At 40.0% G+C, this 26629-nt stretch overlaps 1 protein-coding gene across 5 annotated transcripts in view; it reads right to left on the reverse strand.

Moving 5' to 3' along the window:
- The window catches only part of Phkb (phosphorylase kinase regulatory subunit beta), a 176979-nt gene that overhangs the window by 32854 nt on the left and 117496 nt on the right, over positions 1–26629 (reverse strand). For all 5 annotated transcript variants that reach the window (XM_041649591.1, XM_041649589.1, XM_041649590.1 and 2 more), the window contains 10 exons: positions 15355–15410; positions 14793–14886; positions 9099–9182; positions 8525–8629; positions 7380–7462; positions 6850–6940; positions 3767–3828; positions 3515–3677; positions 2525–2606; positions 513–570 (listed from right to left, as the gene is read on the reverse strand). In XM_041649591.1, coding sequence (XP_041505525.1) covers positions 513–570; positions 2525–2606; positions 3515–3677; positions 3767–3828; positions 6850–6940; positions 7380–7462; positions 8525–8629; positions 9099–9182; positions 14793–14886; positions 15355–15410 — 878 coding nt within the window. The remainder of the gene's footprint in view (positions 1–512; positions 571–2524; positions 2607–3514; positions 3678–3766; positions 3829–6849; positions 6941–7379; positions 7463–8524; positions 8630–9098; positions 9183–14792; positions 14887–15354; positions 15411–26629) is intronic.

The raw sequence follows: 26629 nt of genomic DNA on the forward strand, positions 1-26629 counted from the left end.
TTATTTTGTCCAGTCCCCTAACTTCAGAGAATAGAAAGCTGAGGTTTACTACCATCCAGGGAGTTTCATAAGAAACTACTTGAGACTTAATTGCATCAAAATGTCTATCTGGGTATACTCTTCTCATTCTGAATTTAAACAGCTTTATTCATGACTTTTTCAACTTAAGTGATAACTACCTTTAATTATTTTTGCTAAGGATTAAATGGTATTTTATGACCTTCTAAAACAACAGAACAGATTTTCTGGACATAGGATGGAAATGAAAAAAAACCCTCCTTGGGATAGTGCAGCCTGGCAGAGTGACTATCCTGCCGCCCGCGAGGACGCTCAATCCCTGGAGAGGTTTTTATCCCATATGTTTTTCTAAGTCTGAAGTCAGGATGCCATAACTTTAGAGTTCAAATGTCAAAATGAGGATGAGTATCATCTGTAAGAATAAACTGTTATTGTTAAGGTGCCAAATATAACAATATAAAAAATAAAATAACAACAAGGAAACTAATACAAACCAAAGCTTTTTGCTGCCAGCTCTTCTATACACTCTCTCAATGTGATCAGACACAGTACCTAGGCATAGGATAAGAAAAGTCTTTATTGAAGAAAGCTTTTAACTAAATGCACAATATTTATTCCCCTTAAATAAATAAGTACGGTGGAAAACCACCTCTTAAATATTCCTTTTGTTTTAAACTGACTGGTTTAAATACACAACCCAAATACGCAGTGTAGTGCTTTTGCAGTTATCGTCTCCTAACTAATATGTAATCTGATCTTTTAAGCAAATGCAAGTATTATTTTACCTTTCTACAGAAAACAGAACATAGTAAAATAATTAGGCAACTGAATATATACCCATTTTTTCAGTGGAAGGTTACTAAGGCCCTGTTAAGTGTGTGGAGCTGTGATAACCCAACACACCCCGAAAATTCACACTTAAGCCATGACTCACATGTGGTCAATACACCCCCCACCCCTGGGATTATCACTTTGGCCACAGCTCACATGTGGACTGATTTGTCAGTAAGAAACCATGTGACAGAATTGAGCACCAATAAGTTAGTAAGGATAAAGAAAAACACCTTTACAATTTCCTATTACTTATTTTTACAGCCTTAAATTAGATTAAATCTATCCAGGTTCCATGACGCCTGCAAATGCTGGCTTGGTGGTGCAGACTGTATTCCAAGCTACTCAGCTGAGGCTGGAGGACTGCTAGTGCAGAGCGTGGCTGCAGCACAGAGAGGACAGAGAGGCCAAAGCACAGTGTGCACAACCTCTAATGAAGTGTGATAGCAGGGTTAGAGAGGCAGCTCAGTGCAGCACATTCCCCTAGCAAGCACCCCCAGTACTGCAAAATAAAAACAAATTTAAAAAAAAGCAATTCTAAAGTCATTCAGATACCTAAGTAAAAGACGATTATTAGCAAGTTTATAAAAAATGCCTTGAAAATATTTCCCAGTAGTAAATAACTGAAAATAAAAACCCCAAGGTAACTCCAAGTGTTCTTATTATATAATATTTTAATGATTTAAAAGATTTAAACATTGTTAAATATATACTTAAAATTTTAGATTCCTAATAACAAGTTGAATTCTTTTTTAACTTTAAAATATCTTACTTCCTTTTGGTTTAACTAAAGGTTAAATGTCAATGACTTTCCTTAATACAGTTAAGATTCTGTCAGTGTTTAGTATTAAGACTTAAAAAAATAAAAGATTGTGTTTGAAATCTGCTTCATATTACTCGAGAATTATGACTGCTACAATACTGTAGAAACTCAGGAAGCTTTGTCTGAGTAACTTGAGCTCATTACCAGACTGTAACAGTGAGTTTCACAATGGCATTTAGGGTACTTACACTTTAACCAAATTAACACATACCATTGAACAGTGTTTTGAGATAAGTCAGAAAATCTGATGACTACAAATTAAACATATTTCAATATATTCTATATTATTCTGTATTATAAAATGCCAGAAACAGATCATGATATAGAACGTTAGGATTCTTCATAGCAGAGACCTTATATTCAAATGTGGACTTCAAGGATAACTGGGTCTCCTTTCAGGGTAGAGTGAACAAAGACACAATTAGAATGACTTATTTTTTTTATTGATCACCGTCAGAGCAAAATTCTATTATTCTGTTCCAAATGGCTACAACAAACCATGAAGAAGCCATTTTTCATAAATGTAGCTGTTCAATACTATTTTTGAAAAAATGGCAGGAAATAAAGAGGGAAACAACAATGTCAATAAGCATCTATGGGGCACTCAGAAGGTCAGAGTCACAGGCAGAATTCAGGCTCTAGAACAGCCAAGCACAGAAGCAAGCCATTGCATGAGAGTCACATCGGAGTCTGCTGTGCTAGACGGAGAAGGAATGCTTCCCATTTAAGGAGTGAGAGATTTACTGGAAGAGGAAAATAACTTAGAACAGTAGGCATTTTTATGTACATCTGATAGATATTCAGATTATAGAGGTCCTCTTATAAATATGTCCCCTGCTTATTTACTCTTACCTTCCATGGTGATGAAGTTAGGGCCTTCTCTTTTCAGCAGGATACCCAGCAGGATGGTTTGACCGGCCAGACAATTGCAGTCCTGAAAACATCAATTGGCATAAGAACTTGGATAAAATAAATATCAGTAACCATAGGATTTAACTAATAATAAATCATGATAAAGAAAGGAAATATGGAACCGAAGAAAAAGAAGATGTCATTGATATAATAAATACAAGATGACATTACAGACCTCTTGGTCTGAGATGTCTGGAAGGCAGAGGGTACACAGGCCAGCTTCTGGATATAGCAGTATTTAAAGATCAAATCAGACTCTACAGTGTGTACAATATTAATGTACCAGTATCTGAGACTTTGCCAGTATCCAAGACTCTTCCTGATTTTACTTATTTATTAATGGCAGATCATGCTACAGTCAGGGTATAATGAGACACATGAAAGGAAGGGACACATATAGAATATTTGCATTTCAGGTCTGTTTATGGTTTTTGTGGCTGCTATGTGATAGCCTTGTTTATGTGGATTAATAAGAAGCTAGCCATGACTGGAAGGAAAGTAGTCTCTATGCTCAAATCTGTGTGGTCAAACAAGACCCAGTGTTTACAGCTCTACCAGTAAGGTTTAATCTCTTTTTATAAGTGTGAGTAATCTCAAGAGATTAACAAATTGCTAAAACACTCATGTAGTCACAGTAAGAGGACTATGTTCCTCAGTGACGGGAGAGACAAAGCACTCATTGGAACTAAACTCTGGGGCAGAAGAGCTGCGAATGGAGCAGAGAGGGAAAAGGGCACTGAATGAGCTGCTTCACACAACCAACTCCAACCCGACAGATTCCTGTACTTCTGCACTCTTTCATGCATGCACACCGACTCTGGCCAAGAGGACAACTTTCCCTTGCTTGCCCTGGGTACAGAGCAGAGGACACAGACCCACAGCCTGACGGAGAGGTCCTGTCCTGGCAAGTGTGATTACATCTTTGCTCACTTTCAGCTTCTGGAGGATTTCATGGGTGGATTTGTTTCTCCACGCGGTAATGGTGATGTCCGGTTCCTGTCTCAGCTCAGGAGTATCTACGGTACTGCTCTGTCGTTTGACTTTTGAATGCTTGGGAAATTCAAGTTCTTCAAAGCTCTTAAATTCTGGAAGTCTGGAAAGCAAAAGAAAACATTTCAGATTCCCCGCTTCCTTAATGTAATCACAAGAAATGCAAAAACCAAGTAATTCAAGGGGACTTACTTTTCTGTGTCACTAATGCGTAGAAAGTCAAGCTGTTCTAGCACAGCTCCAGATATCAGGGTCTGAAATGTGAGGATTGAAAACGTTTACATCTGCTAAGCTACACTCGGTGCTCAGACTTTTCTAGAAGCAATGTTGAAGTTTGCTTAAATACGACTTTGAAGTGATTTCTTAAATGAACATTCCAAATTCAAAGATTTCTATATGTAACAAATGAAAACAGAATACAAGCATCTATAAATAGACTGTAGACACCAAACAACAAGTTCATGAGTCATATAAAATAGGAAAGCCACCACAAGATAGTCTCTCTGTTCGTTGAATTATAAGCGTTTATTTATTACAGTGCTGGGGGTGGAGCAGAGTCTCCGCTGATTGTTTTAAACCTCCATCTTTATATGCTTTGTTTTTAAAGTAGGTACTAAAATATTTCAGCATTTATTAAACTTTTAGAAAATGAAGTACTAAATTATTTGGGGGAAAGGCAATAGACAATTATGCCTTGAATTCTGATATTGCAATATATTTCAGAGCCATCCAGTGATGTGATAATCAACTCTCCATTTTACAGGATCATGAAGGTAATGGTTATCTAAGTAATTGCTTCTCTTCCTTCTAGCACATGACAACCCATATGGTCATTCTATATCCCACTACTTCTCAATTATAAGTTGAGCAAGCTAAGTTGAGTCTAAACTCAAACACATTTTTTTTGTTTGTCAGTGTATCATGGTGAGTAGCATGAATGGATGATCATACGTAATGGCTTGTAGCTTTATCTATCACTTCTAATAATCTAGAGAAATAATGTCAGAAAACAAACTGTAAGTTATTATTATTTTTTAAATTAGGTATCCTTTTTAAGGTTATCTTACAAATATCATTTTATCCAAGTTTGTTTCAAATATGAAGAAGCTGAAGGTAGGAAATATTGCTTTGGGAGGCATATGAACCCATCATTTCTCTAGTAGAAATGATGAAAGAGGAACATTCACAAATACGTAATTACAGATGCAGGGAGGACACACAACACAGGCACATCATCTTCCCTGTAGAGCAGGAATAAGAAAGCCAAATGTCCAATTCCTGTGTGCATGTCAATGACGTTCAACTATAAGCAGATTGACCATATACAAGCATTATGTTAGGTGCTAAAGATTAGCATGAAAAAGATGTATGAAACCTTTGTTCCCTTGAAGCTGATTGTGGTGGTTTGAAAAAAAAATGGCCCTAAGGGGAGCAGCACTATTAGGAGATGTGGCCTTGTTGGAGGAAGTGTGTCACTATGGGAGCAGGCTCTGAGGTCTCTTTTGCTCAAGCTTCCCTCAGTGTGACAGTCAGTCAACTTCCTGTTGCCTACAAGATGCAGTACTCTCAGCTCCAGCACCATGCCTGCCTGCACACCACCATGCTCCCATCATGATGATAATGGACTGAACCTCTGAAACTGTAAGCCAGCCACCCTAATTAAATGTTTTCTTTATAAGAGTTGTCATGGTCATGGTGTCTCTTCATAGCAATGAAAACCTAAACTAAGATACTGCCCTTATGAGTATGTCTATGAGATGGATACTATAAACTTAGTACCCATCAGATGATGTGAGTGCAAAGCAGAGGAATAAGTGCTAAGTAGAAATAAGAACAGCAAGGGGAAGGGACACTAGGACGGAGAAATCTGAGGAGGCAGGTTAGCCATTATATGTATGTGACCAGAGAAAATTTCTCTAACAAGATTCACATGTAAATCGGGCACCAGAAGGAGGACTATAGCCAATATTCAGGCTGGAGGAGGATCTTAGTCAATGCTCAGGATGGAGGAGGACCTTAGTCAATGCTCAGGATGGAGGAGGACCTTAGTCAATGCTCAGGATGGAGGAGGACCTTAGTCAATGCTCAGGATGGAGGAGGACCTTAGTCAATGCTCAGGATGGAGGAGGACCTTAGTCAATGCTCAGGATGGAGGAGGACCTTAGTCAATGCTCAGGATGGAGGAGGACCTTAGTCAATGCTCAGGATGGAGGAGGAGTGTAGTCAGTGCTTAGGCTGGAGAAGGACTATCAAGTGCAAAGGTCCAAGGGCAGGGGCATGAAGGGTGAATTTTAGAAGCAATAAAGACAGTGTGGCTGAGAGTGGCTGGGAAGTTGGTAGCAAGCTGTGCCCATGATGCAGGTACAGACCTTACAGATCACACAGGACCATCTTTGGGACTCTGGTTTCCACTTTTGTGTGTATGAGAAAAGAAATTACCAGAGGTTTACAATCCATGTGACTACCAGTGACAGGCGATTATGACAAAGCTAACTGTCTGTAGTAGAATCCAGGAGGTGAAAGAAAAATCTAGTGAGGGACAATGGTAGCCTGCATCCTGGAAGCAAGGTAGAGCCTAGATATACTCCAAAGGTACAGGCAACGGGGTGTAGTGAGAAAGTAAAAAATTCCTAATTCTTAAAACTGATAACAATGTTGAGAGCACACAAATGAAACTTTTACTTAACATTTTTTATTTATATATCCTACCAACCCTTATTGGATATTTCTGTTTATAAAGTAAATGTTTGCCTTAAGTTAACTGGCCAATGCCAAATCCTAATAATACTCTACAGATTTCAGTTTTAAAACATCACTTGGCATTAGAGAGTATTAAATTAGTTAAATGCTTCATTTTTTTCTGGAAGAGGATGTTTAAAAGGGGCAACAGTGCTTTAGCTGGGGAGTAACGGGGCTTCTGTCCAGGAACTGTGTGGCAATGCTGTGGTACTGGAATGGAACAATGGTTTCTCCTGTTGAATGTTATATAGTTCTGTAAGCAAAACAGCACATGACCAAAATGCCCGGAAAAGCCCAAGGTTATAAGCAAGACATGTGTTCACTTAAGCATTCGTCTCCTCAAATACGAAAATGAAGTTAAGCTTCCAAAGTCTAAAATTCTGGACAGGAAACAGCCACTGTTCAGCACCTGACTGGTGCAACTGGATAATCCAGGGGGGGATAACAACAGAGCAGGGAGGTAGTCACCCGAGAAACATGGCTGCCCCGAGACCAGCAGTTCAGAACAAGAAACACGCTAAGATTTAGAAGGCTACCTGTAGACGATCAACATGAACTTTGACTCCTCCAATTACTCCCTTTTTAAAGGCTGCCAGCATGTCTAATATGGGGTTGAACCTGCTACCTCTAGAATAAAACAAATAAACAAAATAAGTTTATTAACAGCAGAATGGGACATTAGCAATCGAATATCTGATACATATGTGAAAGAGCTTGCAACATGCTAAGAAGAACACAAAAATACCAGGAGGCCCTGCTTTCAAACATTCTATGTTAATAGCCAGAAGGCAAGTAAAGTTTATAAATATTGTGTGTTTTACTTTTAGTTATGTGATGTGTGTGACTCTGTGTGTGTGTGTGTGTGTGTGTGTGTGTGTGTGTATGAATGCAGTAGCCACAAGGGCCAGAAGAAAGCATGAGATTCTCTGGCGCTGGAGTCACGTGTTGTTGAGAACCACCTGGTATGAGTGCTAGGGACTGAACTGAGGTCCCCTGCAAGAACTGTATAGGCTTTTAATGGCTCAGCCATTTCTCCAGCCCCACAGCTTACTTTCCTCCAACCTACCTTATGTTGTCTTCCCGGATGAGAAGAAGGAAAAGTGGGCGTCCGTGCATTTTCCAGTATTGCTTAATGAACTGTAGTGCATTCTATCAAAAAATGAGATGGAAGAAGGACGTCATGGAGTAACATCTGAGGTTACTTGGGGACATTAACTGAGCGGCAAAGAGCCTGTGACACTTGTAACGACTGCTACTCAAACCCTGGATAAATTAGGCTACTCAGAAGTGTAGAATCATTTTCAGTTTAGACTTTGCTCTCTGTTTGGAGGTTCTGATTTATTCACACCTTTTTCTACCTTCTCCCTTCATGATTCTTTCTCTCCCTAAAAAGGTAAGCTCATGAATGAATCGATAAAACATGATCCCCATGCTCTATCCTTCGGAAGACTGTCACTGCCTTCACTATGGAGAAGAGCAAGAGGCAGAAGAGAATGAGCTGGATCTATGGAATCCATCAATGACGTGCTCTCATCGCCATCACATGACCTTTCACCGCTCAGTGATGAAGTGCTCAGCACTTGTTGAGTGTTTTACATACATGAATTCATCGATTCTGCAGAACAGCCCTTTTATTATCTGCACAGGAGCTAAGTAATTTGCCTGAGAACACACAGGGTCAAGAATGTAACAGATGCAGTCTGGCCCAGGTGTTTCAACTATGGTTCTAAGCCTTTCTGCCCTGTATACGGCGTGGAGTGGAGCAGATCTTAACCCATCCATTTATGGGTTAGCTGAAGTTCTACTGGACAGTCTTCACAAAGATATTTATTCTGCTAATTCAACTTTTTTCAAAAAGGGATGAACTATTAGTACCATAGAAGCACAGTTTTAAACTGTATCTTTTCCATTTCTAGAAAAGTGTAATTTTACTTTAGCACGGCCAGAATTCCAAACTCTGCCAAGGTGCTGCTTACTTGGTGTGGCCCACTGTCACAGACACCCAGGAGCGCGCTCCATTTAACAGCACCTGACACAAGTCAAAGCGAGCACAGCCATCTCTCCCAAAGCACCTTAATGTCATCTATCGGAATCCCAAACTCTCCAAGGTGCTGCTCGGTGTCATCACTGTCACAGACACCCAGGAGCATGCTCCATTCAACAGCACCTGGCACAAGTCAGAGCAAACACAGCCATCTCTCCCCAGAGCACCTTTATGTCATCTATCAGCAGGAGAACATCCTGGGACATGTAGAAATCGCTCAGGTCGAAGATGATGGGATAGCAGACCACCGTCTTTCCAAGGATGCGATAAATCTGCAAGAGGAAATAGAAAGAGAACAGATACAAAAAGAATGGTGTAGCATCCTAAGTATCAACCACAATTAATACTGACACTTACTTCTGAATAGGCAAAGTAATAGCTTACAAAACTCTTAAATTTTAAAGGTTTTTTCTTTTCTTTCTTTTTTTTTGCTTCAGCCAGTATGATAGTAAACTTAAAGGATCTTATTTCTAATAAGGTTGAAAACCCCTATGCTTGAGTAAATATTATTATAAACATTTTACAAAGCTTAGCAATAACGTGCAGTGAGATGTTCATTTATTCCCGAGAGCTTCAGTAATACGACACTCAATAAGTAAGATTTATGTGCAGAAAATAATAATTCAAACAAATGCCTCAAGCACTAATGAAATGTGACAAGGGGTGGCCAGAGGCCAAGCATGACTTCAGCATGCAGAATCACTACCCAAAGCTCCTCCATAAGGAAAAACGCTCGCTCACCTTTGATGTGCCAAGGCAGCCAATGGGCCTATCCGGCCTTCCAGACAGTCCTAGCTTTTCATTGATACCCAGATGGAAATAAGCCTGCAAGAAACAAGTCCTCTGGCTTATTAAAGCTATCTCTAGAGAAAATGATACTGCATAAGCTCCATCTAGGATCAACAAACTAGACAAAGAATGGTGGATTTGGGGTAACTGAGTTTTTGAAAGCAAAACATTTTAGATTCACTTAGCGACATTCTAAACTTCAGCACTGCTATTGTATTGATAGAAGTGTATAGCCTGCATGGTTGTGATTCACTAAGCAATTCAAAAGAGACAAATGTTTCCCTTGTCATTACAAAAGAAAAAAAAAGAAAGAAAGAAAGGAAGGAAGAAAGAAAGAAAGGAAGAAGGAAAGAAAGAAAGAAAGAAAGGGAAGAAAGAAAGAAAGAAAGAAAGAAAGAAAGAAAGAAAGAAATCCAACCACTTAAAGTTTTAAAAAAATCAGGGCTAGCAGGCAGTGTTGGCGTATGCCTTTAATCTTTAATCTCAGCACTCAGGAGGCAGAGGCAGGTGGATCTCTATGAGTTGGAGGCCAGGCTGGTCTACAGAGCAAATTGCAGGACAGGCTCCAAAGCTTCACAGAGAAACCCTGTCTTGAAAAGCAAAACAAAACCAAACAAACAAACAAACAAAAACTCAGGGCCACACATCTCCCACTGAGTTTCTATGATTAAAATGGAATCGTTTTTATTGATTTGTTTCCTGATTACATGAATTTCAAAGTACTCCAAACCAACACGTTGGCTTGTTTATTTTCATACTTTATGCAACAATTATTTGACTCTGGTATATTTTGAAAGGGATGTATAAGTTATTGTGTAAGCCTGAAGAAGCATCAAAAGATTCTTAAAGGACACAGGTTAAACATAAATCTGCAATATATTCATGGATCAATGGGCACACATTAGCATAATGGTTCCTATAATATATAATCTTCTTCATGTCCCAGTTATTGAGCTTATTACGGCAGTGTTCCAGACATGATGTGGAAACAGAGCATTAGAGGGCAAGAAGGTGCCGCACAACAGCAATTCTGCAATTGCTGAGTTAAAAACATCCAGGCAGGAAGCCCCTTTTCCTAGGTAGCTTCCAGTCCCTGATGAAATTAGCTCTCATTTTTTTTTGTCATTTAAAAAATATTTCAAGCAATATCTCTGAATAGTATGCAATTATATCTACAAGACAATTTCTTAGATTTGCTTGACCAAGGAGACCATCCTTTCTTTTTGAAATGTAATATCTGGTTTTTCACACTCTAGGAATATATACCAATTTACATAGTTCTTTTATGTCATTTTGGGTTGAAATGACATTTCATTTTACTTCCACACTACGGCACTGACATATTTTTGGGTCATTTTCCCAGTGTATTAAATGTGAATATTCTATATTTTTCATTTGTTCCCCCTTTTTCTGAGTATTTGTCCCTTTTTTTTTTTTTGTAAGATAGAGAGCCTTATCCTTTGAAGTAAATATTTATCCAGTTTTCTGTGTCTGAGAACTCCATAGTGGGGAAAACATCACTCACTGAGTGGTGTTTCAGTATTGATGTATTTTCCAACGAGGAAATTTCATAACCAGCTATGACTTATCAGGCTTTTATGCTTTATTTAGTGAAATCTGCCACTCATCTCCTAAACTGCGTGTTTGGGCTGGTATCCTAAATATGGCCTTTCCGTCTTAATAGGCTATAAAATACATTCCTCTATTTTTTCTTCTAAGTAATTTTATATTTAAATCACTTTAAATACTTAAATGAGATTGTCAAGATGGCTCAATAGGGAAGGCACCTGCCTCTAGGCCTATGGACCAGAGAGTGATGTCATGGGTCCCACTTGGTAGAAGGAGAGAACTGACAGCTATAAGTTGACTTATACATGACTACCACATGTATGCTGTGAAATGTAAAATAAATAAATAAATAAATAAAATGTAGTGAAAATTTAAAGTACATAAATGTTTAATCTGCCTAGAATGAATTTGCATTTCCATTTGATAACATATAAAACCCTAAATTTTTCTAGATGGATTATCAAACTCTTCCTGTACAATATGATTGTGATTCAAACTGTGTGCAAATAACATCATCACATACAAAACTGCTGTTGTATCAGAGCTCTTTAAACTATTATGAATGTCCTCCAAGCAGCCTATTGTCTGAATAGCAGGGACTTTAAACAACTGCTCAGAATGAATACTTGGCAGCACCACACTGCCCAGGTGCGGAGACTGCAGCACAGCACACTAGACTGGACACTCTTTCCCACAAATATTTTTACATTTTCTGAAATCACTGAATGACTAAATTTTGGGAAGTAGTAAAATTAACCAATCATGCGCAAGTTAAAATCAGCCTACTTAGGTAGGACTGAAGTTATTCTTTATTACAGTAAAAGGACTCTCCTTTTTTTTCCCTGAACTATGACAAGGCATGTCTATGACAACTAGGTAGGTGGTGCCTGGTAATGCTGTCCCTGTGCTGAAACACATGGAGGAGCACAACCACCCAAAAACACAGCCATGCTTCAGACTTTGTACTGTATCCAGATCACCGTGACGGATATCTCACCAGGCACATTCCAAGTTTTAACCACACGAGACAAAGCCCTGCTCCCAGTTGTCTGTCCTTACGTCCTCTTCTGAGTGCTGAAACAGGGTGCAGCTTCTCAGAGGAAACGGAGCAGTGATTGACATTAGATTATGTGCACCCAAATAAAATTAGTGACACACACACACACACACACACACACACACACTAAACAACATATCTTAGGGGAGGAAGCCCCACATAGCAGCTAGTTTGGAAAACAGGTTGGAGCCACAACCAACAAATCCTCTTCCATCTTGACACAAGCACAGGGAAGCTTTGTTGGTCACAAGTTTGTCTTACGTCCTATCTCACCACCAGAGCATAAATCACTTGCTAACATCATTTTAAAACGATAAAATGCAAATCAGGACATGCTTCAGATACTGTGCAATAGAATGTTTTCTATTGCTCTGTGATCCTATAGCACTTTGTACAAATACCTAACTATATCTGCTATCACAGTGAACTGTCACACATACTACTAGACTCAGAGGTCATTTAAGTCACACTCAGTGCTTTGCATATTCTAGCAGTTTGCTGATGAGTGGATAAAAGCTATATTCAAGTGATTTTGCTTTTTATCTATACTGTCTTTTTACGTATAAATCACATGTCATCTGGTTAAAAAAAACCCCTACCTATCTACCATTAAAAATGTGCTCATATCAATTAGACCTGAAGGACGAGCTTTGGGTTCCTTTGCTTCAAGGCCATACTTCCCAAGGACTAACCTTCCTTCCTATTCTCTAGCACTGCCAGGCAGAGACCAGGAAGCGTCTCGGCTGACACAGCCTGTGCCCGGCTGTACTATGTGATCCTTTGGGCTCTGGCATCCTTTCCTCCCATTTTGTGTTCCCGTTTCTCCTTGCAGCTCCCCATTTCCTTGTTTCTTTTATCATAAAACAAAACGAAACAACAAGAGCAAAAAACAAACAACAATAACAAAACACAAAACTCCATCATTTCTACTTAGGTGTGATTTTATTTTAAGTGTTATCTACTTTAAGAATCCTTATATTTTTTAACTTTATCCTCTTTTTTTGTTTGTTTGTTTTGGTTTTGGTTTTTCAAGACAGGGTTTCTCTACAGCTTTGGAGCCTGTAATAGAACTAGCTCTAGTAGACCAGGCTGGCCTCGAACTCACAGAGATCTGCCTGCCTCTGAATCCTGAGTGCTGGGATTAAAGGAGTGTCTCTGCCCAGACTAACTTTGCTTTTCTACGGTGTGTTGAGTAGATGGGGAAAAAAAGGGATGCAAATGTAAAAAAAGAACACGTTTAAATTTATTTATTGTGTGGGTACACACGTGCCATAGCTGTGCGTGCAGGTCAGAAGACAGCTTCGAGGACTCAGTCTTTCCTTGCCTGATGTGGTCATGGAGAGCTAATCAAGCTCTGGGGTAGTGCTCTTATCCTCAAGAGCCCTGTGCGTTTTAAAGAAGAATGAGGTAGTGCTCTTGGTGCCTCGAAACCAGGTTTTCGTTTGTGCTGTCTTATTGGCAAGCCAAGTCTGATGATCACGGATTATGGGCCCCTGCATTTTCCTGAATAACACACACCTCACTTTCAGCCTTCATTCTTTAGCAACGGTCAAGGCTATGACTTCTATCATTTATGTCAATGTAACCTTGATTCCTGGAGAGGTATTGTTGTAAACACTCTGTCAAGCAGTGGGTAGCTTGTTTCTGGACCTTTGAAACCAATTATTAAATAAAATGTGTTTATAAGTAACTATTGGTGTTGATAATTTCCTATATTCCACAAGCAAGAGAACCCACAAACACAGGCACCTCGGCACCCGTCTTCAGACTGAAGGGTCCTAGAATAAAAACAGAAAAATGTAGATTCCAGAGATAGGAATGTAGAAATAAAGAAATATAAAGTTATAAGTCTAGGAGAATGAGAACAGACTGTCAGTAGCTTTCTCAGCAGCTTGAGGATTAACATGGGTTACTCTGCTTTACAACTCATAGCTCTGTTAACAAGGCCAAAGCATCTCTCTGCAAACTGAGAGCTAGCCTATGGATATGAGCTGGGTCAACTTTTACGAAATAGATATATGACCTCTGGGTTACGCATTATCCCTGCTATGTGAAACTGGCAGCATCAAAGGGGGGAGCACAGGGCTTCAGTAAACACTACCTGAAAGTACCAAGAAAGACAACAGATTAAGTACAAATACTAGTTTAACTCAAAAACTGTTAATGGAGATTGTAAAGTAAGGCAATCTGTATCTGAGTTTTAGCTTGAGATTGTAAAAATTCCTTTGTTCAGACCTAATGCTTGGTGCTCCTACTATAAAAAGGTGGGTTCAGAAACAGGCCTTTGCCATAGCCTTACAAAATCCATCTCTGGCTGTGGGCTCAGCTAGCTGATAAGCTTTTTGTGCCCTATGAAGATTTTTTGTTTTTTTATTTTATTCTGGATTATAGTTTCTGGAATAAGGTTTGCTTCTGTTTTTTAGTCTTTGCTGGTCTGTCCCCATCTTTGCGCGACCCCCCGGGACCCAACAAGACTAGTTCTCAAAGCCAACTTTTAATCTCACCCCAAATAGGCATCTAACTATGTCATAGCCAGTTATTGCCATTACATTTCTTTAGAGTCAACAAACCTAACATCTAAAAATGATCTCACCTTCCAAAAAGTAAAGCTAGAAAAAAGCAGGGGCAGGGGGCAGTGATTATTAAAAAAAAAATTAAACTGAGGTTTTTACGGTAACACGAGGAAAATAAAATAAAACTATAACTGATGATTTCACATATGACAATTAAAATTGAGATTGGTCTGTCATTTAAAGTACTTACCCAAGTCTAGTAATTGATTTTAACAAGAAAAGAAATCAAGACCCATGAATATAATGTACAAACACACACAATGAAGGATTTTGTTAATTTTGCTTTTTAACTTAAAATATAAAAAAGTGGACTTGTTAACTTAATTGCCAACTTTGAGATGGTGACCTCTCAGATTTTAAATTTAACTATGCATCTTGCCTTTGAATTAAGTCCAGCAGTTCTGTTCCAATACCTCTGCGCAAGGAGAAAGACACAGAATTACTTACTTTTACCAGCTCCTGCTGAGGCCAGATCTGAATAGGTTCCACCTGCTGGGGAGTTTGAGTTTGAATACCATACGTATTGAGGAAAACTTGAAGGCTGAATAGAGAACAGAGAGATGAGGAAGAGATGGAGGAAGCTGTTTATATACATTACATTTTAGTTCGGGAAATGGGAATGAAGGAGGTAGAAGGGAACAGACAATGCTAACTTGGAACATATGGTAAATTTGTTATTATCATAAATATACCATGCACACTAGATTCCAAAGGGCTTTATGGCTTATTCCCCCAAAGTATCAGGAGCTTTGGGGAGCAGTCAGAAAGATGGGCAATGATTTTTGGTAAGCTCTGTAATGTGTGGGCACTAATTTCTCATATCCACATTTATGTTTATGATTTACCGTAAGTTAAACATGGAAAGTATGTTGTACGACACTTAAGGTCACACTGATGTGCTTGAAACTGCCGAGGTTTATTTCCACCGCCATTCTCAACACGATAAACAGAAAGCAACCATCCCCACCCCTTCCCACAGAAGACTGCACCATACAGCCGCATCTCATACCGTTGGCTTTCTGCTACAAGGGCTACATGAACCACCAAGTCATTTTCCAGTGGACCCTGCAGGGCACAGAAAGAGGAAGGAGAAACACTGAGAAAGATTTGACCATGACCAGCTATAATGAGAATCAAGCCCAATATTAACGATCTCCAAGCAGTTCATGAAAGTGACGGACACCAGCTGGGTCTAAGCGCTGCCTTCCTTTTCTTGCCCATCACTATCTACTGATCAATTTGATGGTGTGGACAGAGTAACAGAACACCAGGAGGGAAAGTCATAAATCTCACCAGTTCTAGAGAGGCTAGCTTGTCAGGGCTTTTTTTGAATGATGCATAAGAGTGGTTTGGGGATGGAGAGTAATTTTCCATCATTTAACTCTGAAGGGAAGAGGAGGAACTAAAAATAAAAAGCTCAATTTATGTGCTCCCCATAAAAAATGACTGTGAGTTAAAACTGCTCATTTGACATCTTAACCATATATAAGCTTATTCCCTTTCTGTTAGCTAATTTTCCTTTGGCACTTTATATATATCAAATTGTTTTTCTTCCTAATATTTTGTTCCTACATATTTGTCTACATCATTAGCATTATGCCATTAAACATTAGCTGTTAGTATTGGGAAAGAGTCACTATGATATATATTATACATATGTAATTAACATATATGCTAAAATGAACCCAACTTCAAGCCTGTATAAATTATCTATATTAGGTGCTCTGAAAGTACTGATCAACTATAACTATTTTCCAGTAACAAATCCAGCAGTCCCAATAGTATGCTATAGCACCTTTGATTTACCGTAAGTTTCTGTGGGATGGCAGACAAGAAACAGTGGAATACTTCTATTAGCAGTAAACATCATAAAATCAATAGGAGAATTCCCAGAACCATCATGAAAGTGACATTACAGGCAGACTGTCATATGATTTAAGTAAATGAAGAAGAGAAATATGACTTAGCAACCCAACAAAATCAAACACACCTTACAAGGTTATAAACTGAAACTTGGTAAGACCTTGCAAATGACTGTTTCTCAAAACAACAAGAAAAGTTAATAATTCAGAGTCTCATCAAGATTTCAAATAACAAATAAAGCCATTAAGCCAATGAGACCTATTAATGACTTTGTTTCCAGGACAAAGATGTTTATGGGTTTCTTAGTAAACAGTAAGTAAAAACATACACTCTAATACAGGCGTCACAACGAAGCCCTTCCAGCCCCCACTGCTCTCTTCTTTCTGAATCACAGGTGGGTTAGGGTGACACTGTCGCCACTTGACTGTGTTCAGAGTTAAACAGCCATTATACCTTGAATCACCATGAGTAAGTACCTCGTTAGGCTCATTAGATAACAGGGCAGAAAACCAGCATGGCACAGAGTTCTGATTCACAGTCGTCTCCCAGAGGCGGCTCGGCTCTGCACCGCCAGCACCACCCCCTCCGCCCACTCCACACACTGGAAGCATTCAACAGGGGTGGTCCCACCACCACTCTTTGCCTTTCACTGTCAGAGTCAGAACCATCTTTCCCATTTTTAAAAACCAATTGCTTTCTAAAGATTGCAAATTTGCTCTGACAACTTTCTTATCAGAAGGCAATTAGTACCTTCTGAGTGGTATTTTCTCTAATACAGTATTTTCAATGTCTAAAGTTCTTCTCTCTCTCCTTCCCCTCTGGCCAGCCCTGTGAAACCCACACTCTCCCTTTCCCATCATGCCTCCACTTCCTCACTTGACCATGCACGTATTGATACACAAGGCTCCACATAAGACCATATTTCAGCTAAATCTAGCTGTGTCCCTCCTTGAGGAGCTCAGTCCACCGAGAGACATGGAGAACTGAAAGCTGTGACATATGTCTATGATAACATGAAATCTTTCGTCACATTTTATTATGGTAGAGCTACCTTGTTAGGAAAACGATCTCCAGAGCATATTACATCACACAGACAGACCACGCTTTACTTAAGGAATGCTTACTTTAAGTAGACACTTGGGTGGTTTCTAATTTTTTTGCTTCTGCAGAAGAGTTGTCGTTACTTCAGAGAACTGTCTTTCGGGGAGAACAAAGCGCTTCACATATCTGACAGAGAAAACACTCACTGAAAGGGCACTGCTGCTGTAGCTGTGCTCAGCTATTTTTACAATCACCATGGGACAGCTGACCCTCTCTGATGAGTTAAAAACCTATGTCACCCTGGATCCACCATTCTAAGACATGTAGATCTGCCATTATCATATTTGTATAAGACTAGTTCCTCCCTAAAGAAGTTCAAAATATCTCAAAAAAGTATGAATGTCTGTCTTCTTTACTCTTTAAATTCAGATGCTGAAATTTTAACCCTGAAGTAGGACTTTAACCAAAAAGTGGGCCCACACTAGACAGCAAGTCTGCCAGTTCAGGCACGTGAGACCTGCAGCTTCCAGCACCGTAAGATGTCATTTAAAAGCTGCCCGGTTCATGGTGTTCTGCTTCAGGAGCTGAGCAGACCGAGACACTTTTCATCTTTCTCTGCTCGAACTTGAACAAAACCCTTCTGTGCCTTGCCTGTGCAGGTCTCCCTCTGCTCTGCCTCCAGGGATGCATGACCCACATACTGAGGTCCTTGGGAATGTGTGAGCACTCATTCCATTCTGTCCATTCTCCACAGGCCTCATTCATTCCAAAGCTTCAAATTATTATCTCTGAGCAGGTCTTTCTGTGATTTCTAGTTTTCAACTTGCTTTTTAGTTCCAGTTCTCACAGCTTACTTGTTTTATGGACATTTTCCTCTAGGTTCTTTCTAAAGTGAGTTTTAAAACTTGACTCTTCATTAACCCGACCCTCATTCCAAATAGATTTTTATTACAACTATTTAATTGGTCACCATCTCTCAGTGCCTCCGAGTCATCTTTGATACTTTACCCTTTAAGTCCAATTTCTACAGCGGTTTTCTGGAGTGAAAAATGACATCAGCTAATACTTAGAATACCACTTTGTGTATAAGAGCCATTTAAGTGCTTAACAAACTGTTCCTACCTTAAAGATGAGCAAAAGAAAGCCCAGAAGCCTCAGCCAGCTCACATCCAAGAGCGCAAAACTAGTGACCATCAACACTAGAATCCAGAGTCAGGCAGCAAGTAACCATTCACTTGCTACAGGACCACAGAGAGGGCAGATTTGGAGACTGAAGAAATCAATCTCATAGAATCCCATCTTCCCACCTTCAGTTATGATCTGGGTCATCTAACAAGAACCTTAAACTTAACCTGACAAAAACAGATGTGTTAATTTCCAACAAAGGATTCTTTACTTATATGAAGCTCACATTATGAATTCTTGTTCTGTTAAAAAAAAGTTAATTCTTTTTCTGTCTTTTCAATAATAACTAAAAAAATGATCAGCACACATGAAGTATCAAGAAGTTATACTAAATTACTCATGGAAATGCCACTATTCGATATGTTATTACAATGGCTCCATTTACTGATGAGAAAACTCAGGCATGGAGAGTTTTAAGAACTTATGGGCTTGGGATGTAGTTCAGAGGCAGAGTACTTGTCGTGAATGCATGAGGTCCCTGTGTTTGATCCCAGCACCACAAAACCAACAACATTTATAGAACAAAATTAAATTCAGCAAGTGGCAAGGCTGGGATTCAAACCAGTCTAGCCTGTTTCTTATACCATTGGAGTGTGCTGTATGCTTGTCTAATGTGTTGCTAACTCACAAAAATAAGTCCACTCGCTCTGCCTGCCCCCTTCCCCCCACATCCCTAAAAACGTCACAACCCTCCATCTGCACTGTCACTAGAATCCTACTCAAAGACGCCAGGATCCTGTACATGGTCACCTAACTGGTCTATCTACCCCATCTTAACTTCCACTCAGTGCCTCCCTCCTGCAGACAGGGATTTAGAAAGTATAAATCCACCATTCATAATTGGCATCCCACCCCATCCCTACATGCATATCATCCAAACTCTCCAATGGTTTCCTGTCACTTGTAGGTCAAGAACCAAGCTGTTTTAAGGGCCTTCCTGCTCTAGCTCCCACCCACCTGATTCTCTCTCTTCTTTCCCACCATGCTGTATGGACACTGAATTCTCTCTGCCCCATCACAAGGCTTTGCAGTGGCTGCTCTTACTTGGAATGGTTTTCCAACACATTGTTAAATGAATGACTTCTTACCACATGGGTCCAACCATAATCCCTCCCTCTTAGGGTTAATCTTTCCTCTACACCTAACCTGCTTTGCCCAGGAATCTCCAGCTTCTCTTGCTAGTCTACTACCTTTCAGACTACCTTAAAGGTCCTGTCAGCTCCAGAACCTGTGTTACATAGTTCATTGTTATTCAGTCAGCAGAAAGTAACTCCATGAGAGCAGGGACATCAAGCTACCTTGTGTTCACTGTTCTGCCCAGTGCCATCACCATTTGATAAATGAGCGCTCAGGAGAGTCTCTCAATTCAGTGTTTATCTGTAATTAGGTCTACCACACATGGAGAGGTTCAAAGTAAAAGTGACGTCATGTAAAATATTCACAACCCTTGATTTACTACACAAATCATATTTATACTATTGTTTTTCATGTGACTCCTGAAGTCACTTTTAGCTCAATCAGTGTTTGCTAACTTAGCTATTCACCAGAAATAGTAAAAGTCTACTTCAGAACCGGGGATATAGCACCTGCCCAGCACACACATGATCCTAGACTCAATCTCAATTGCTGGAAAAAAAAAAACCTAAAACAAAATATATATTGTACGTAAATATGATGACTATATTTACATTTATAACACTGGAATCCAAGACCACTAACTCTACGGCATATATAAATATATTTTTTTTGGCCTGATAAACCTCTCTGACTATACAATAACCCAAATCAGACCAAATCAAACCAAATTAGAAGTCCAGGTTTAATGGATGCCAATGCATCCCCACCACCACCCCAGAAAACGCGGAGAGGGAAAAGGAGAGACCCTGTATTGGTTCTCTGAGGGACAGTTTAAATAGCCCGTGGGAATTGTCTTGATCCTCCCTGGGGAGGGGTCACCGTTGGCGGGCTTTCTCGGAGGTGGAGTTTGGATTGAGGCAACTCTCGGGGAGGGGGCTTGAAATGGAGCTTTCCGCCCAACATTCCAAAATGGATGCCAGCAGCTGGGGTGAAGCCCCCAACCAAACATTCCAGACTCTTTGGATAAAGGGGTGTCAGGGAGTTGAGGTTACGCTTCCAACCAAACTATCTAGGGCCACCCTGACAGCTTCCCTGGTGTTTTCCTTCAAGCAGGCCTCTGTCAGTCTTCTGGACTGTAGAGTCAAGTTATTGCCCTTGTGCCACTGATTTGCATGAAGGAGGTAACCAATTGTTGGACAAATGAAGAGAGGAATGATGGGTAAGAGCATGGATAGCCCTACGCCGTGTTTAGGACATGGATTCTCTACTCCCCCAGTGTCTCATTAGAACACTGCTCTCCTCGCTGCCTACATTAGAACACTTCACAGAAAACCTGGTTCGCTCTTGCCCATCTCAAGCTACTGCCTGCTGTCCTTCATGTTAGGACGCAATTCTCTTCTCTGTCTATCCACATCCTCTGCCGAGGATTTAGTCTACTCTAACTACGACTCCAAAACATCAGAGTGCTCGTGCTTCTTCCATCTCTGCTAGCAAGAGCAGGTTCCCACAACAATACTGAGCACTCATCACAGACTGCTTTAGGCCATTTGTGGAAGGGTTATCCGCTTATGGAACGTTTATGAGTCTAGATAATGATAGACTACTGGAAGGACCCTTTTTTACACAGGAATGGACATGGTATTCATTTAGGGACTTGGAATAAAAACATGTTTAGTATTCCTGATTGCAATATATGGATCCTAAACACACACAGCAAATGTTTGCAAATATGGGGCTGGAGAGATGACTCAGAGGTTAAGAGCACTGGCTGCTCTTCCAGAGGTCCTGAGTTCAGTTCCCAGCACCCACATGGTGGCTCACAACCATCTCTAGTGGGATCTAATGCCCTCTTCTGGCATAAAGCTGTACATGTGGATAGAACACTCATACATAAATTAAAAAATAAATCTTTAAAAAGTGTTTGTAAGCCTGGTGGTGGTGGCGCATGCCTTTAATCCCAGCACTCAGGAGGCAGAGACAGGCAGATCTCTGTAAATTCAAGGCCAGCCTGGTCTACAAGAACTAGTTCCAGGACAGGCCCCAAAGCTACAGAGAAACCCTGTGGCAAAAAAAAACCAAACAAACAAAAAAAAGGGGGGGTTGTAAATTAAACAGGATTATTTTTAACAATAGGAAATAATAGTAACTAAATGTATATATATTTCTATAAACAATCATGTTAATCATGATAATTAATGTTAACCCATAGTTGAAAATATTCATTAAAAATTTTCATATCTATAAATAAAACCAGGCTGCATCTTGTTTTTAACATTTTCCACCTTGATAACAAACACATTTAACATTAATTTATAATATTAACCATTTTTAAGTAGACAGAAGAACATTTATGGAATGCCTTGCCCATCAGCTGGGTACTACTTAGATTAAAATTGCAATTCATCTTGCTTAAAATTTGAGATGATAATTAAAACATTGCACGTACATCTGTCTAGATTTAAGTTTTTAAATTACTCACATCAGGCCAAAGTAGTAGCAGAGAAGATCTGCACCTGGGAACTATAAATAAACAGTAAGAAAAGTTTCAAGAGTGTTCAGAGAAGCCGTAATGCGGGTGTGTCCCCAGACTTTTCTCTCTCCTGTTCTTTGATTTATCTAATGCTTTTCAGAAGACAATTCACCCGTAAGAAACAAAAACTTTAAATTATAGAAAGTTTTCTGTAAATGTCTAATAATTGCATCATTGCTCACCTACTTCATCATCATCTCACAGAGACTTGCAATGATTATTCATAGCACACTCTAGAGTTAGCCCATGGGATCTATATAAACATGGAGTACTTCTGGTGCTTTTTCCACTTAATGATCATATTCCTTTTCACATGTTAGTACAGAGAACACAGAACATGTCTTCATATGCATCTCATTTAGCAATCCATTTTAGAGTTGATTAATACTATCTCACCTTTTTAACCACTTAGAGAAGTCAACCTACTGCACTGAAATCTCGGGAAACAGTTGTGCTTGCATAGTAGAACCATCAACATCAGCTGTTAATTTTGCTTTTAAGAGTTGACCACTCAACCCAACTCATTCAAGGCATTACTACCACTGGTTTATGTGAGTCACGAGAAAACTATTATGAGAAGCGATCAGTAGGTCCAACTTTGAGGAGGAAATGTGGCTCCTTTTTTATAAGATGATGGCATGGAATGATACACAGATGTTCAGTAGCAATTTATTCGCAGAAAGTGCAGCTTCTGAGAAGATGCATCTCGTTATTTCTCTGCTTATTTTGTCTTCTGTTTTTAGAATGTTCATGTTGAGAATGCTAGTGTGTTTCAAGAGTTGCTACATGCCATGTGTTATTCAGCACTCTGTTGCACATTATCATGACAATGCTTTAAAAATGAGGAAACTGGCACTGAGAGAGAGGCTATGGAATTTCCACAAAGTCACAAATCTCATTGGTAGAAGGGAACTTGGCTGAAGTCATATCAAGGGCTAAAGTCAACATGGCCTTTTGTCATAGTATTTGTTTCACAGACTACGTGCTACGGCTACTGTATTTTATACTAAACAGTTCTCCAGAGATTCAGAACTCACACATGCACACTCACGTGGAGAGGAGCAAGGTAAGGGACAGAAGTGGGGAAAGAGAATCACTGTAAGGAGGTAGCCTGCATAGTATGAAATGGAACAGATTCCAAGGGGCACAGGGTTGGTGGTAAGCTCTTGTACTGGATGGTTTTTCATCAACTTGACACAAGCTACGGTGATTTGGAAAAAGGCTCTCAACTGAGAAAATGTCTCTATAAGATTGGCGTATAGTCAAATCTGCTAGGCATTTTCTTGCTTAATGATATGGGAGGGCCCAGGTCACTACTGATGGTGCCGCTCCTGAGGATGAAAGCAGAGCAAGTCATGAGAAGCAATCCAGTAAGCAGCACTCCTCCACGGCCTCTGCATCAGTTTACTGCCTCTAGGTTCTTGCTCTGACTTCAGTGATGGACTGCGATGTGGAAGTATAAGTAAATGCTTTCCCTTTCAAGTTGCTTTTAGTCATGATGCTTATCACAGCAATAGAAACCCTTACTGAGACAGCCGAACTCAGGAGCCAGTATCTACAGTTCGAGTCTGAACCTGAAGGGATGGGGTAGCCCCAATCCAAAGGCTGAAGGCTCAATACCTAGGAAAAGCCCAAAGGCAAGAAAATAGCCACTGTTCCAGGGAGTTTCACTGGGAGGACCCTCCCCTTATGTAGAAGGTTGGACTTATTCTATTGAGGTCTTCAACAGTTGAGGGTGGTCGAGCTACAACAGGGGAGGCAACCATGTTTACTTCTTGTTTGAATTGAAATATTAATGCCACTCAGAAACACCTCATAAAAAACTGAGGAGAATTGTTCAAATCCTGATCAGTCTGTGGTCTAGACATACTGACCCATAAAATTAGCCATTATGTGCTCGCAGGGAAGTGTAACATTGGTGGAGACAGGCGGAATGGGGTCAAGTCCCACCAACAGCCACTTGAGATAGTTTTAAAGATAACCTGAGCCAGGCGGTGGTGGCGCACGCCTTTAATCCCAGCACTTGGGAGGCAGAGGCAGGCGGATCTCTGTGAGTTAGAGGCCAGCCTGGTCTATAAGAGCTAGTTCCAGGACAGGCTCCAAAGATACAGAGAAACCCTGTCTCAAAAAACAAAACAAAAAAAAAATAAAAAAATAGTTCTATTAAATAATCTACATAGTATGGAAAATTCGCAATTCTTTCTTCAACACTGCCCTGAGCTTTGATATAATTCACTTCATTTTTAATATGTCCTATGCTACATAAAATAATCTTCTGTGGATGGCCTTTTACTGAAATAAAGACAAGTGAGGAGAGAGAGGAAGAAGAATAAAAGCAAGTCAACAAATAAATCCAAGACCAGTTTTGTCTCCAGGGCACAGCATTTGCAGCACCCTGTCCTCTGCTCTGGGGGATTACAGACACCCATCTCTGCTCATTAGCCCTCAGCAGGAGGTCTTGCCAGCATTAGACATTTTGTCATTATGTGCCGTTTTCAGCCAAACCTTATTAGTTGAAGAAACCTAGCAGACACTTTGTCCATCTCAATTCCAAAGTGAATGCTACTCCACAATGTTGTCTCCCTGGAGCTAAGGAACAGGCCACACAGCGAAGAGGCGCACTCGGCCTATGATGAAGGCTATCTGACATTCCCAGGAAAGCCAAGGCAACAACCTGGAGTGCCCAATAGAAACCAGAGGAAAGTCGAACAGGAGTATCAGAAATCACAGCGTCAAGCATAATTAAAAGGCTAAAACTGGCTTAAGATTAGAGCTAGCCAGGGAGAAAGAGCCTGAGGGGCCCATCTATTCATATATTAGATTAGTGATTCTCTACAATTTCATTTAAAAGTAGAAAGTGAATTTTAAAAAGTATCTGTGGATCTCAGCTGCAGTTCCAGTGTCTGAAAGAACAGAGCAGGCCAAGCTTGCTGACGCTTCTTCCAGGGACGTAAATACCTTACAGGAGAATACCAGCAACCTTGACACAGAAAAGTCATTTTTAAAACAGTTTTTACCTCTTTCAAAAGCACTTTCTGTCACTTGATGGTTCTACATACTTATCTTAAATGACAGAACTAAAGGTCTTGCCTCCGTCCCGGAAACAACAACAAAGCAGCCACAAGGGCCCAGGCTGGAGAGCCCAACCCATGCTGTTCACAGCTGTGATTACATGGAAGGGAAGAGCAAACATTGAGAAACCGATAGGACAACTACAGGAAAGACCAACATCTGTGAATGGGGATGGGAGCGGGGAGCAGTTGGAAGCGCCAGTTCAAAGTCTAGTCATTTCATTCTTGGGTTTTGTGTGAGGAACTTCATGTGAGTTACAATGAAAGAAGATCCCTAACGGCAAACGAGAGAGCCAGGGTTTAGAAGCACAAGGTCAAAAAGCACCAAGTACAGCAGACAGGCTTGCTCTGGGTGTTCTCCTCTGTGTGTGACTGGCCCAGTTCTCTGGCGTCTGAGTTAAAACTGTTGGGTTTTCTTGTAACAAAGCAGAAGAGGTGAAGGAATTTTGTGCAAGAGGTGAAATAGGAAAAGCGTTTGGAGAACATTTTGCTTTTAGGGGAAGACACTCAAACACATCTGCAGAATCAGATAAATCTGTAAACTGAAGAAAGTTAGAAATCTGAAGAAAAGAGTCTCTAGACAAGGATGATGACACACACGTCAAACCCCAGCACTCAGGAGGCAGAAGCAGGGGCTCTCCGTGAGTTTGAGGCCAGCCTGGTCTACAGAGTGAGTTTCAGAACAGCCAGGACTACATAAAGAACCCTGCCACTATATATATATAAAGAAAAAACTCCATATGGAACAGGTTAAAGATGGAGGGAAGGGCCAATGAGGTACTTACTGCCAATTGATGACCTCAGTTGGACCCACAGGAAACCTTGTGGAGCAAGGACTGTGAACCTAGTCCTACAAATTGTACTCCAAGTTCCACATGAGCACCATGGTATATGTGCCCTCTTGCAAGAAATGTATGTAGCTTAAAAAGCTTTAAAGTTGGATGAAAGAAGGGCAAGTTAATCCCAGCATTCGGAGAACTGAAAGAACCCTGCAGATATAGTAGAGGCAGGACCTCAGTGCACACTAGGATTTAGTAGTCCTCTTTGACTTTTATTTTATAAACCTTTCTGAGAACTTAAAGGCCAACCTTTCCCTTTTAATAATTTTAACTTAAGAAGTTAAAGAAGTATTAATGTTGTGAAACACGTAATTCATATCCTTGGGGGGACTTCATAGTCTTTCAGACCTCAACACACAACATGATGGGAAGAGTCATGAGCAGCATCCATTGTCCCTTACAACTCATCTTTACACATAGTCACAGGCTCCCACAATGAAAGACCTTTGTAAACAAGGCTGGGAAATATGACAGCCAAAACCAAAATAAATAAAATATAAATATTTGCTGAAAATTCATGAAGATTCGTGAAATCACAGGAAAATCATATGAACTGTATGAATATGCAGCCTTCTAGGTTCCAAACAATATTATTACACATTAAATTTGGGCATTTATAATTCAATATTTATGAGCAGAATATGCAAAGATAATGCAATCTGAGAAAGGACAATAAAC

The sequence above is a fragment of the Microtus oregoni genome, unplaced genomic scaffold (assembly GCF_018167655.1).
Source record: "Microtus oregoni isolate MIOR12 unplaced genomic scaffold, Mior012 000004F_ref0000308, whole genome shotgun sequence".
NCBI lineage: Eukaryota > Metazoa > Chordata > Mammalia > Rodentia > Cricetidae > Microtus > Microtus oregoni.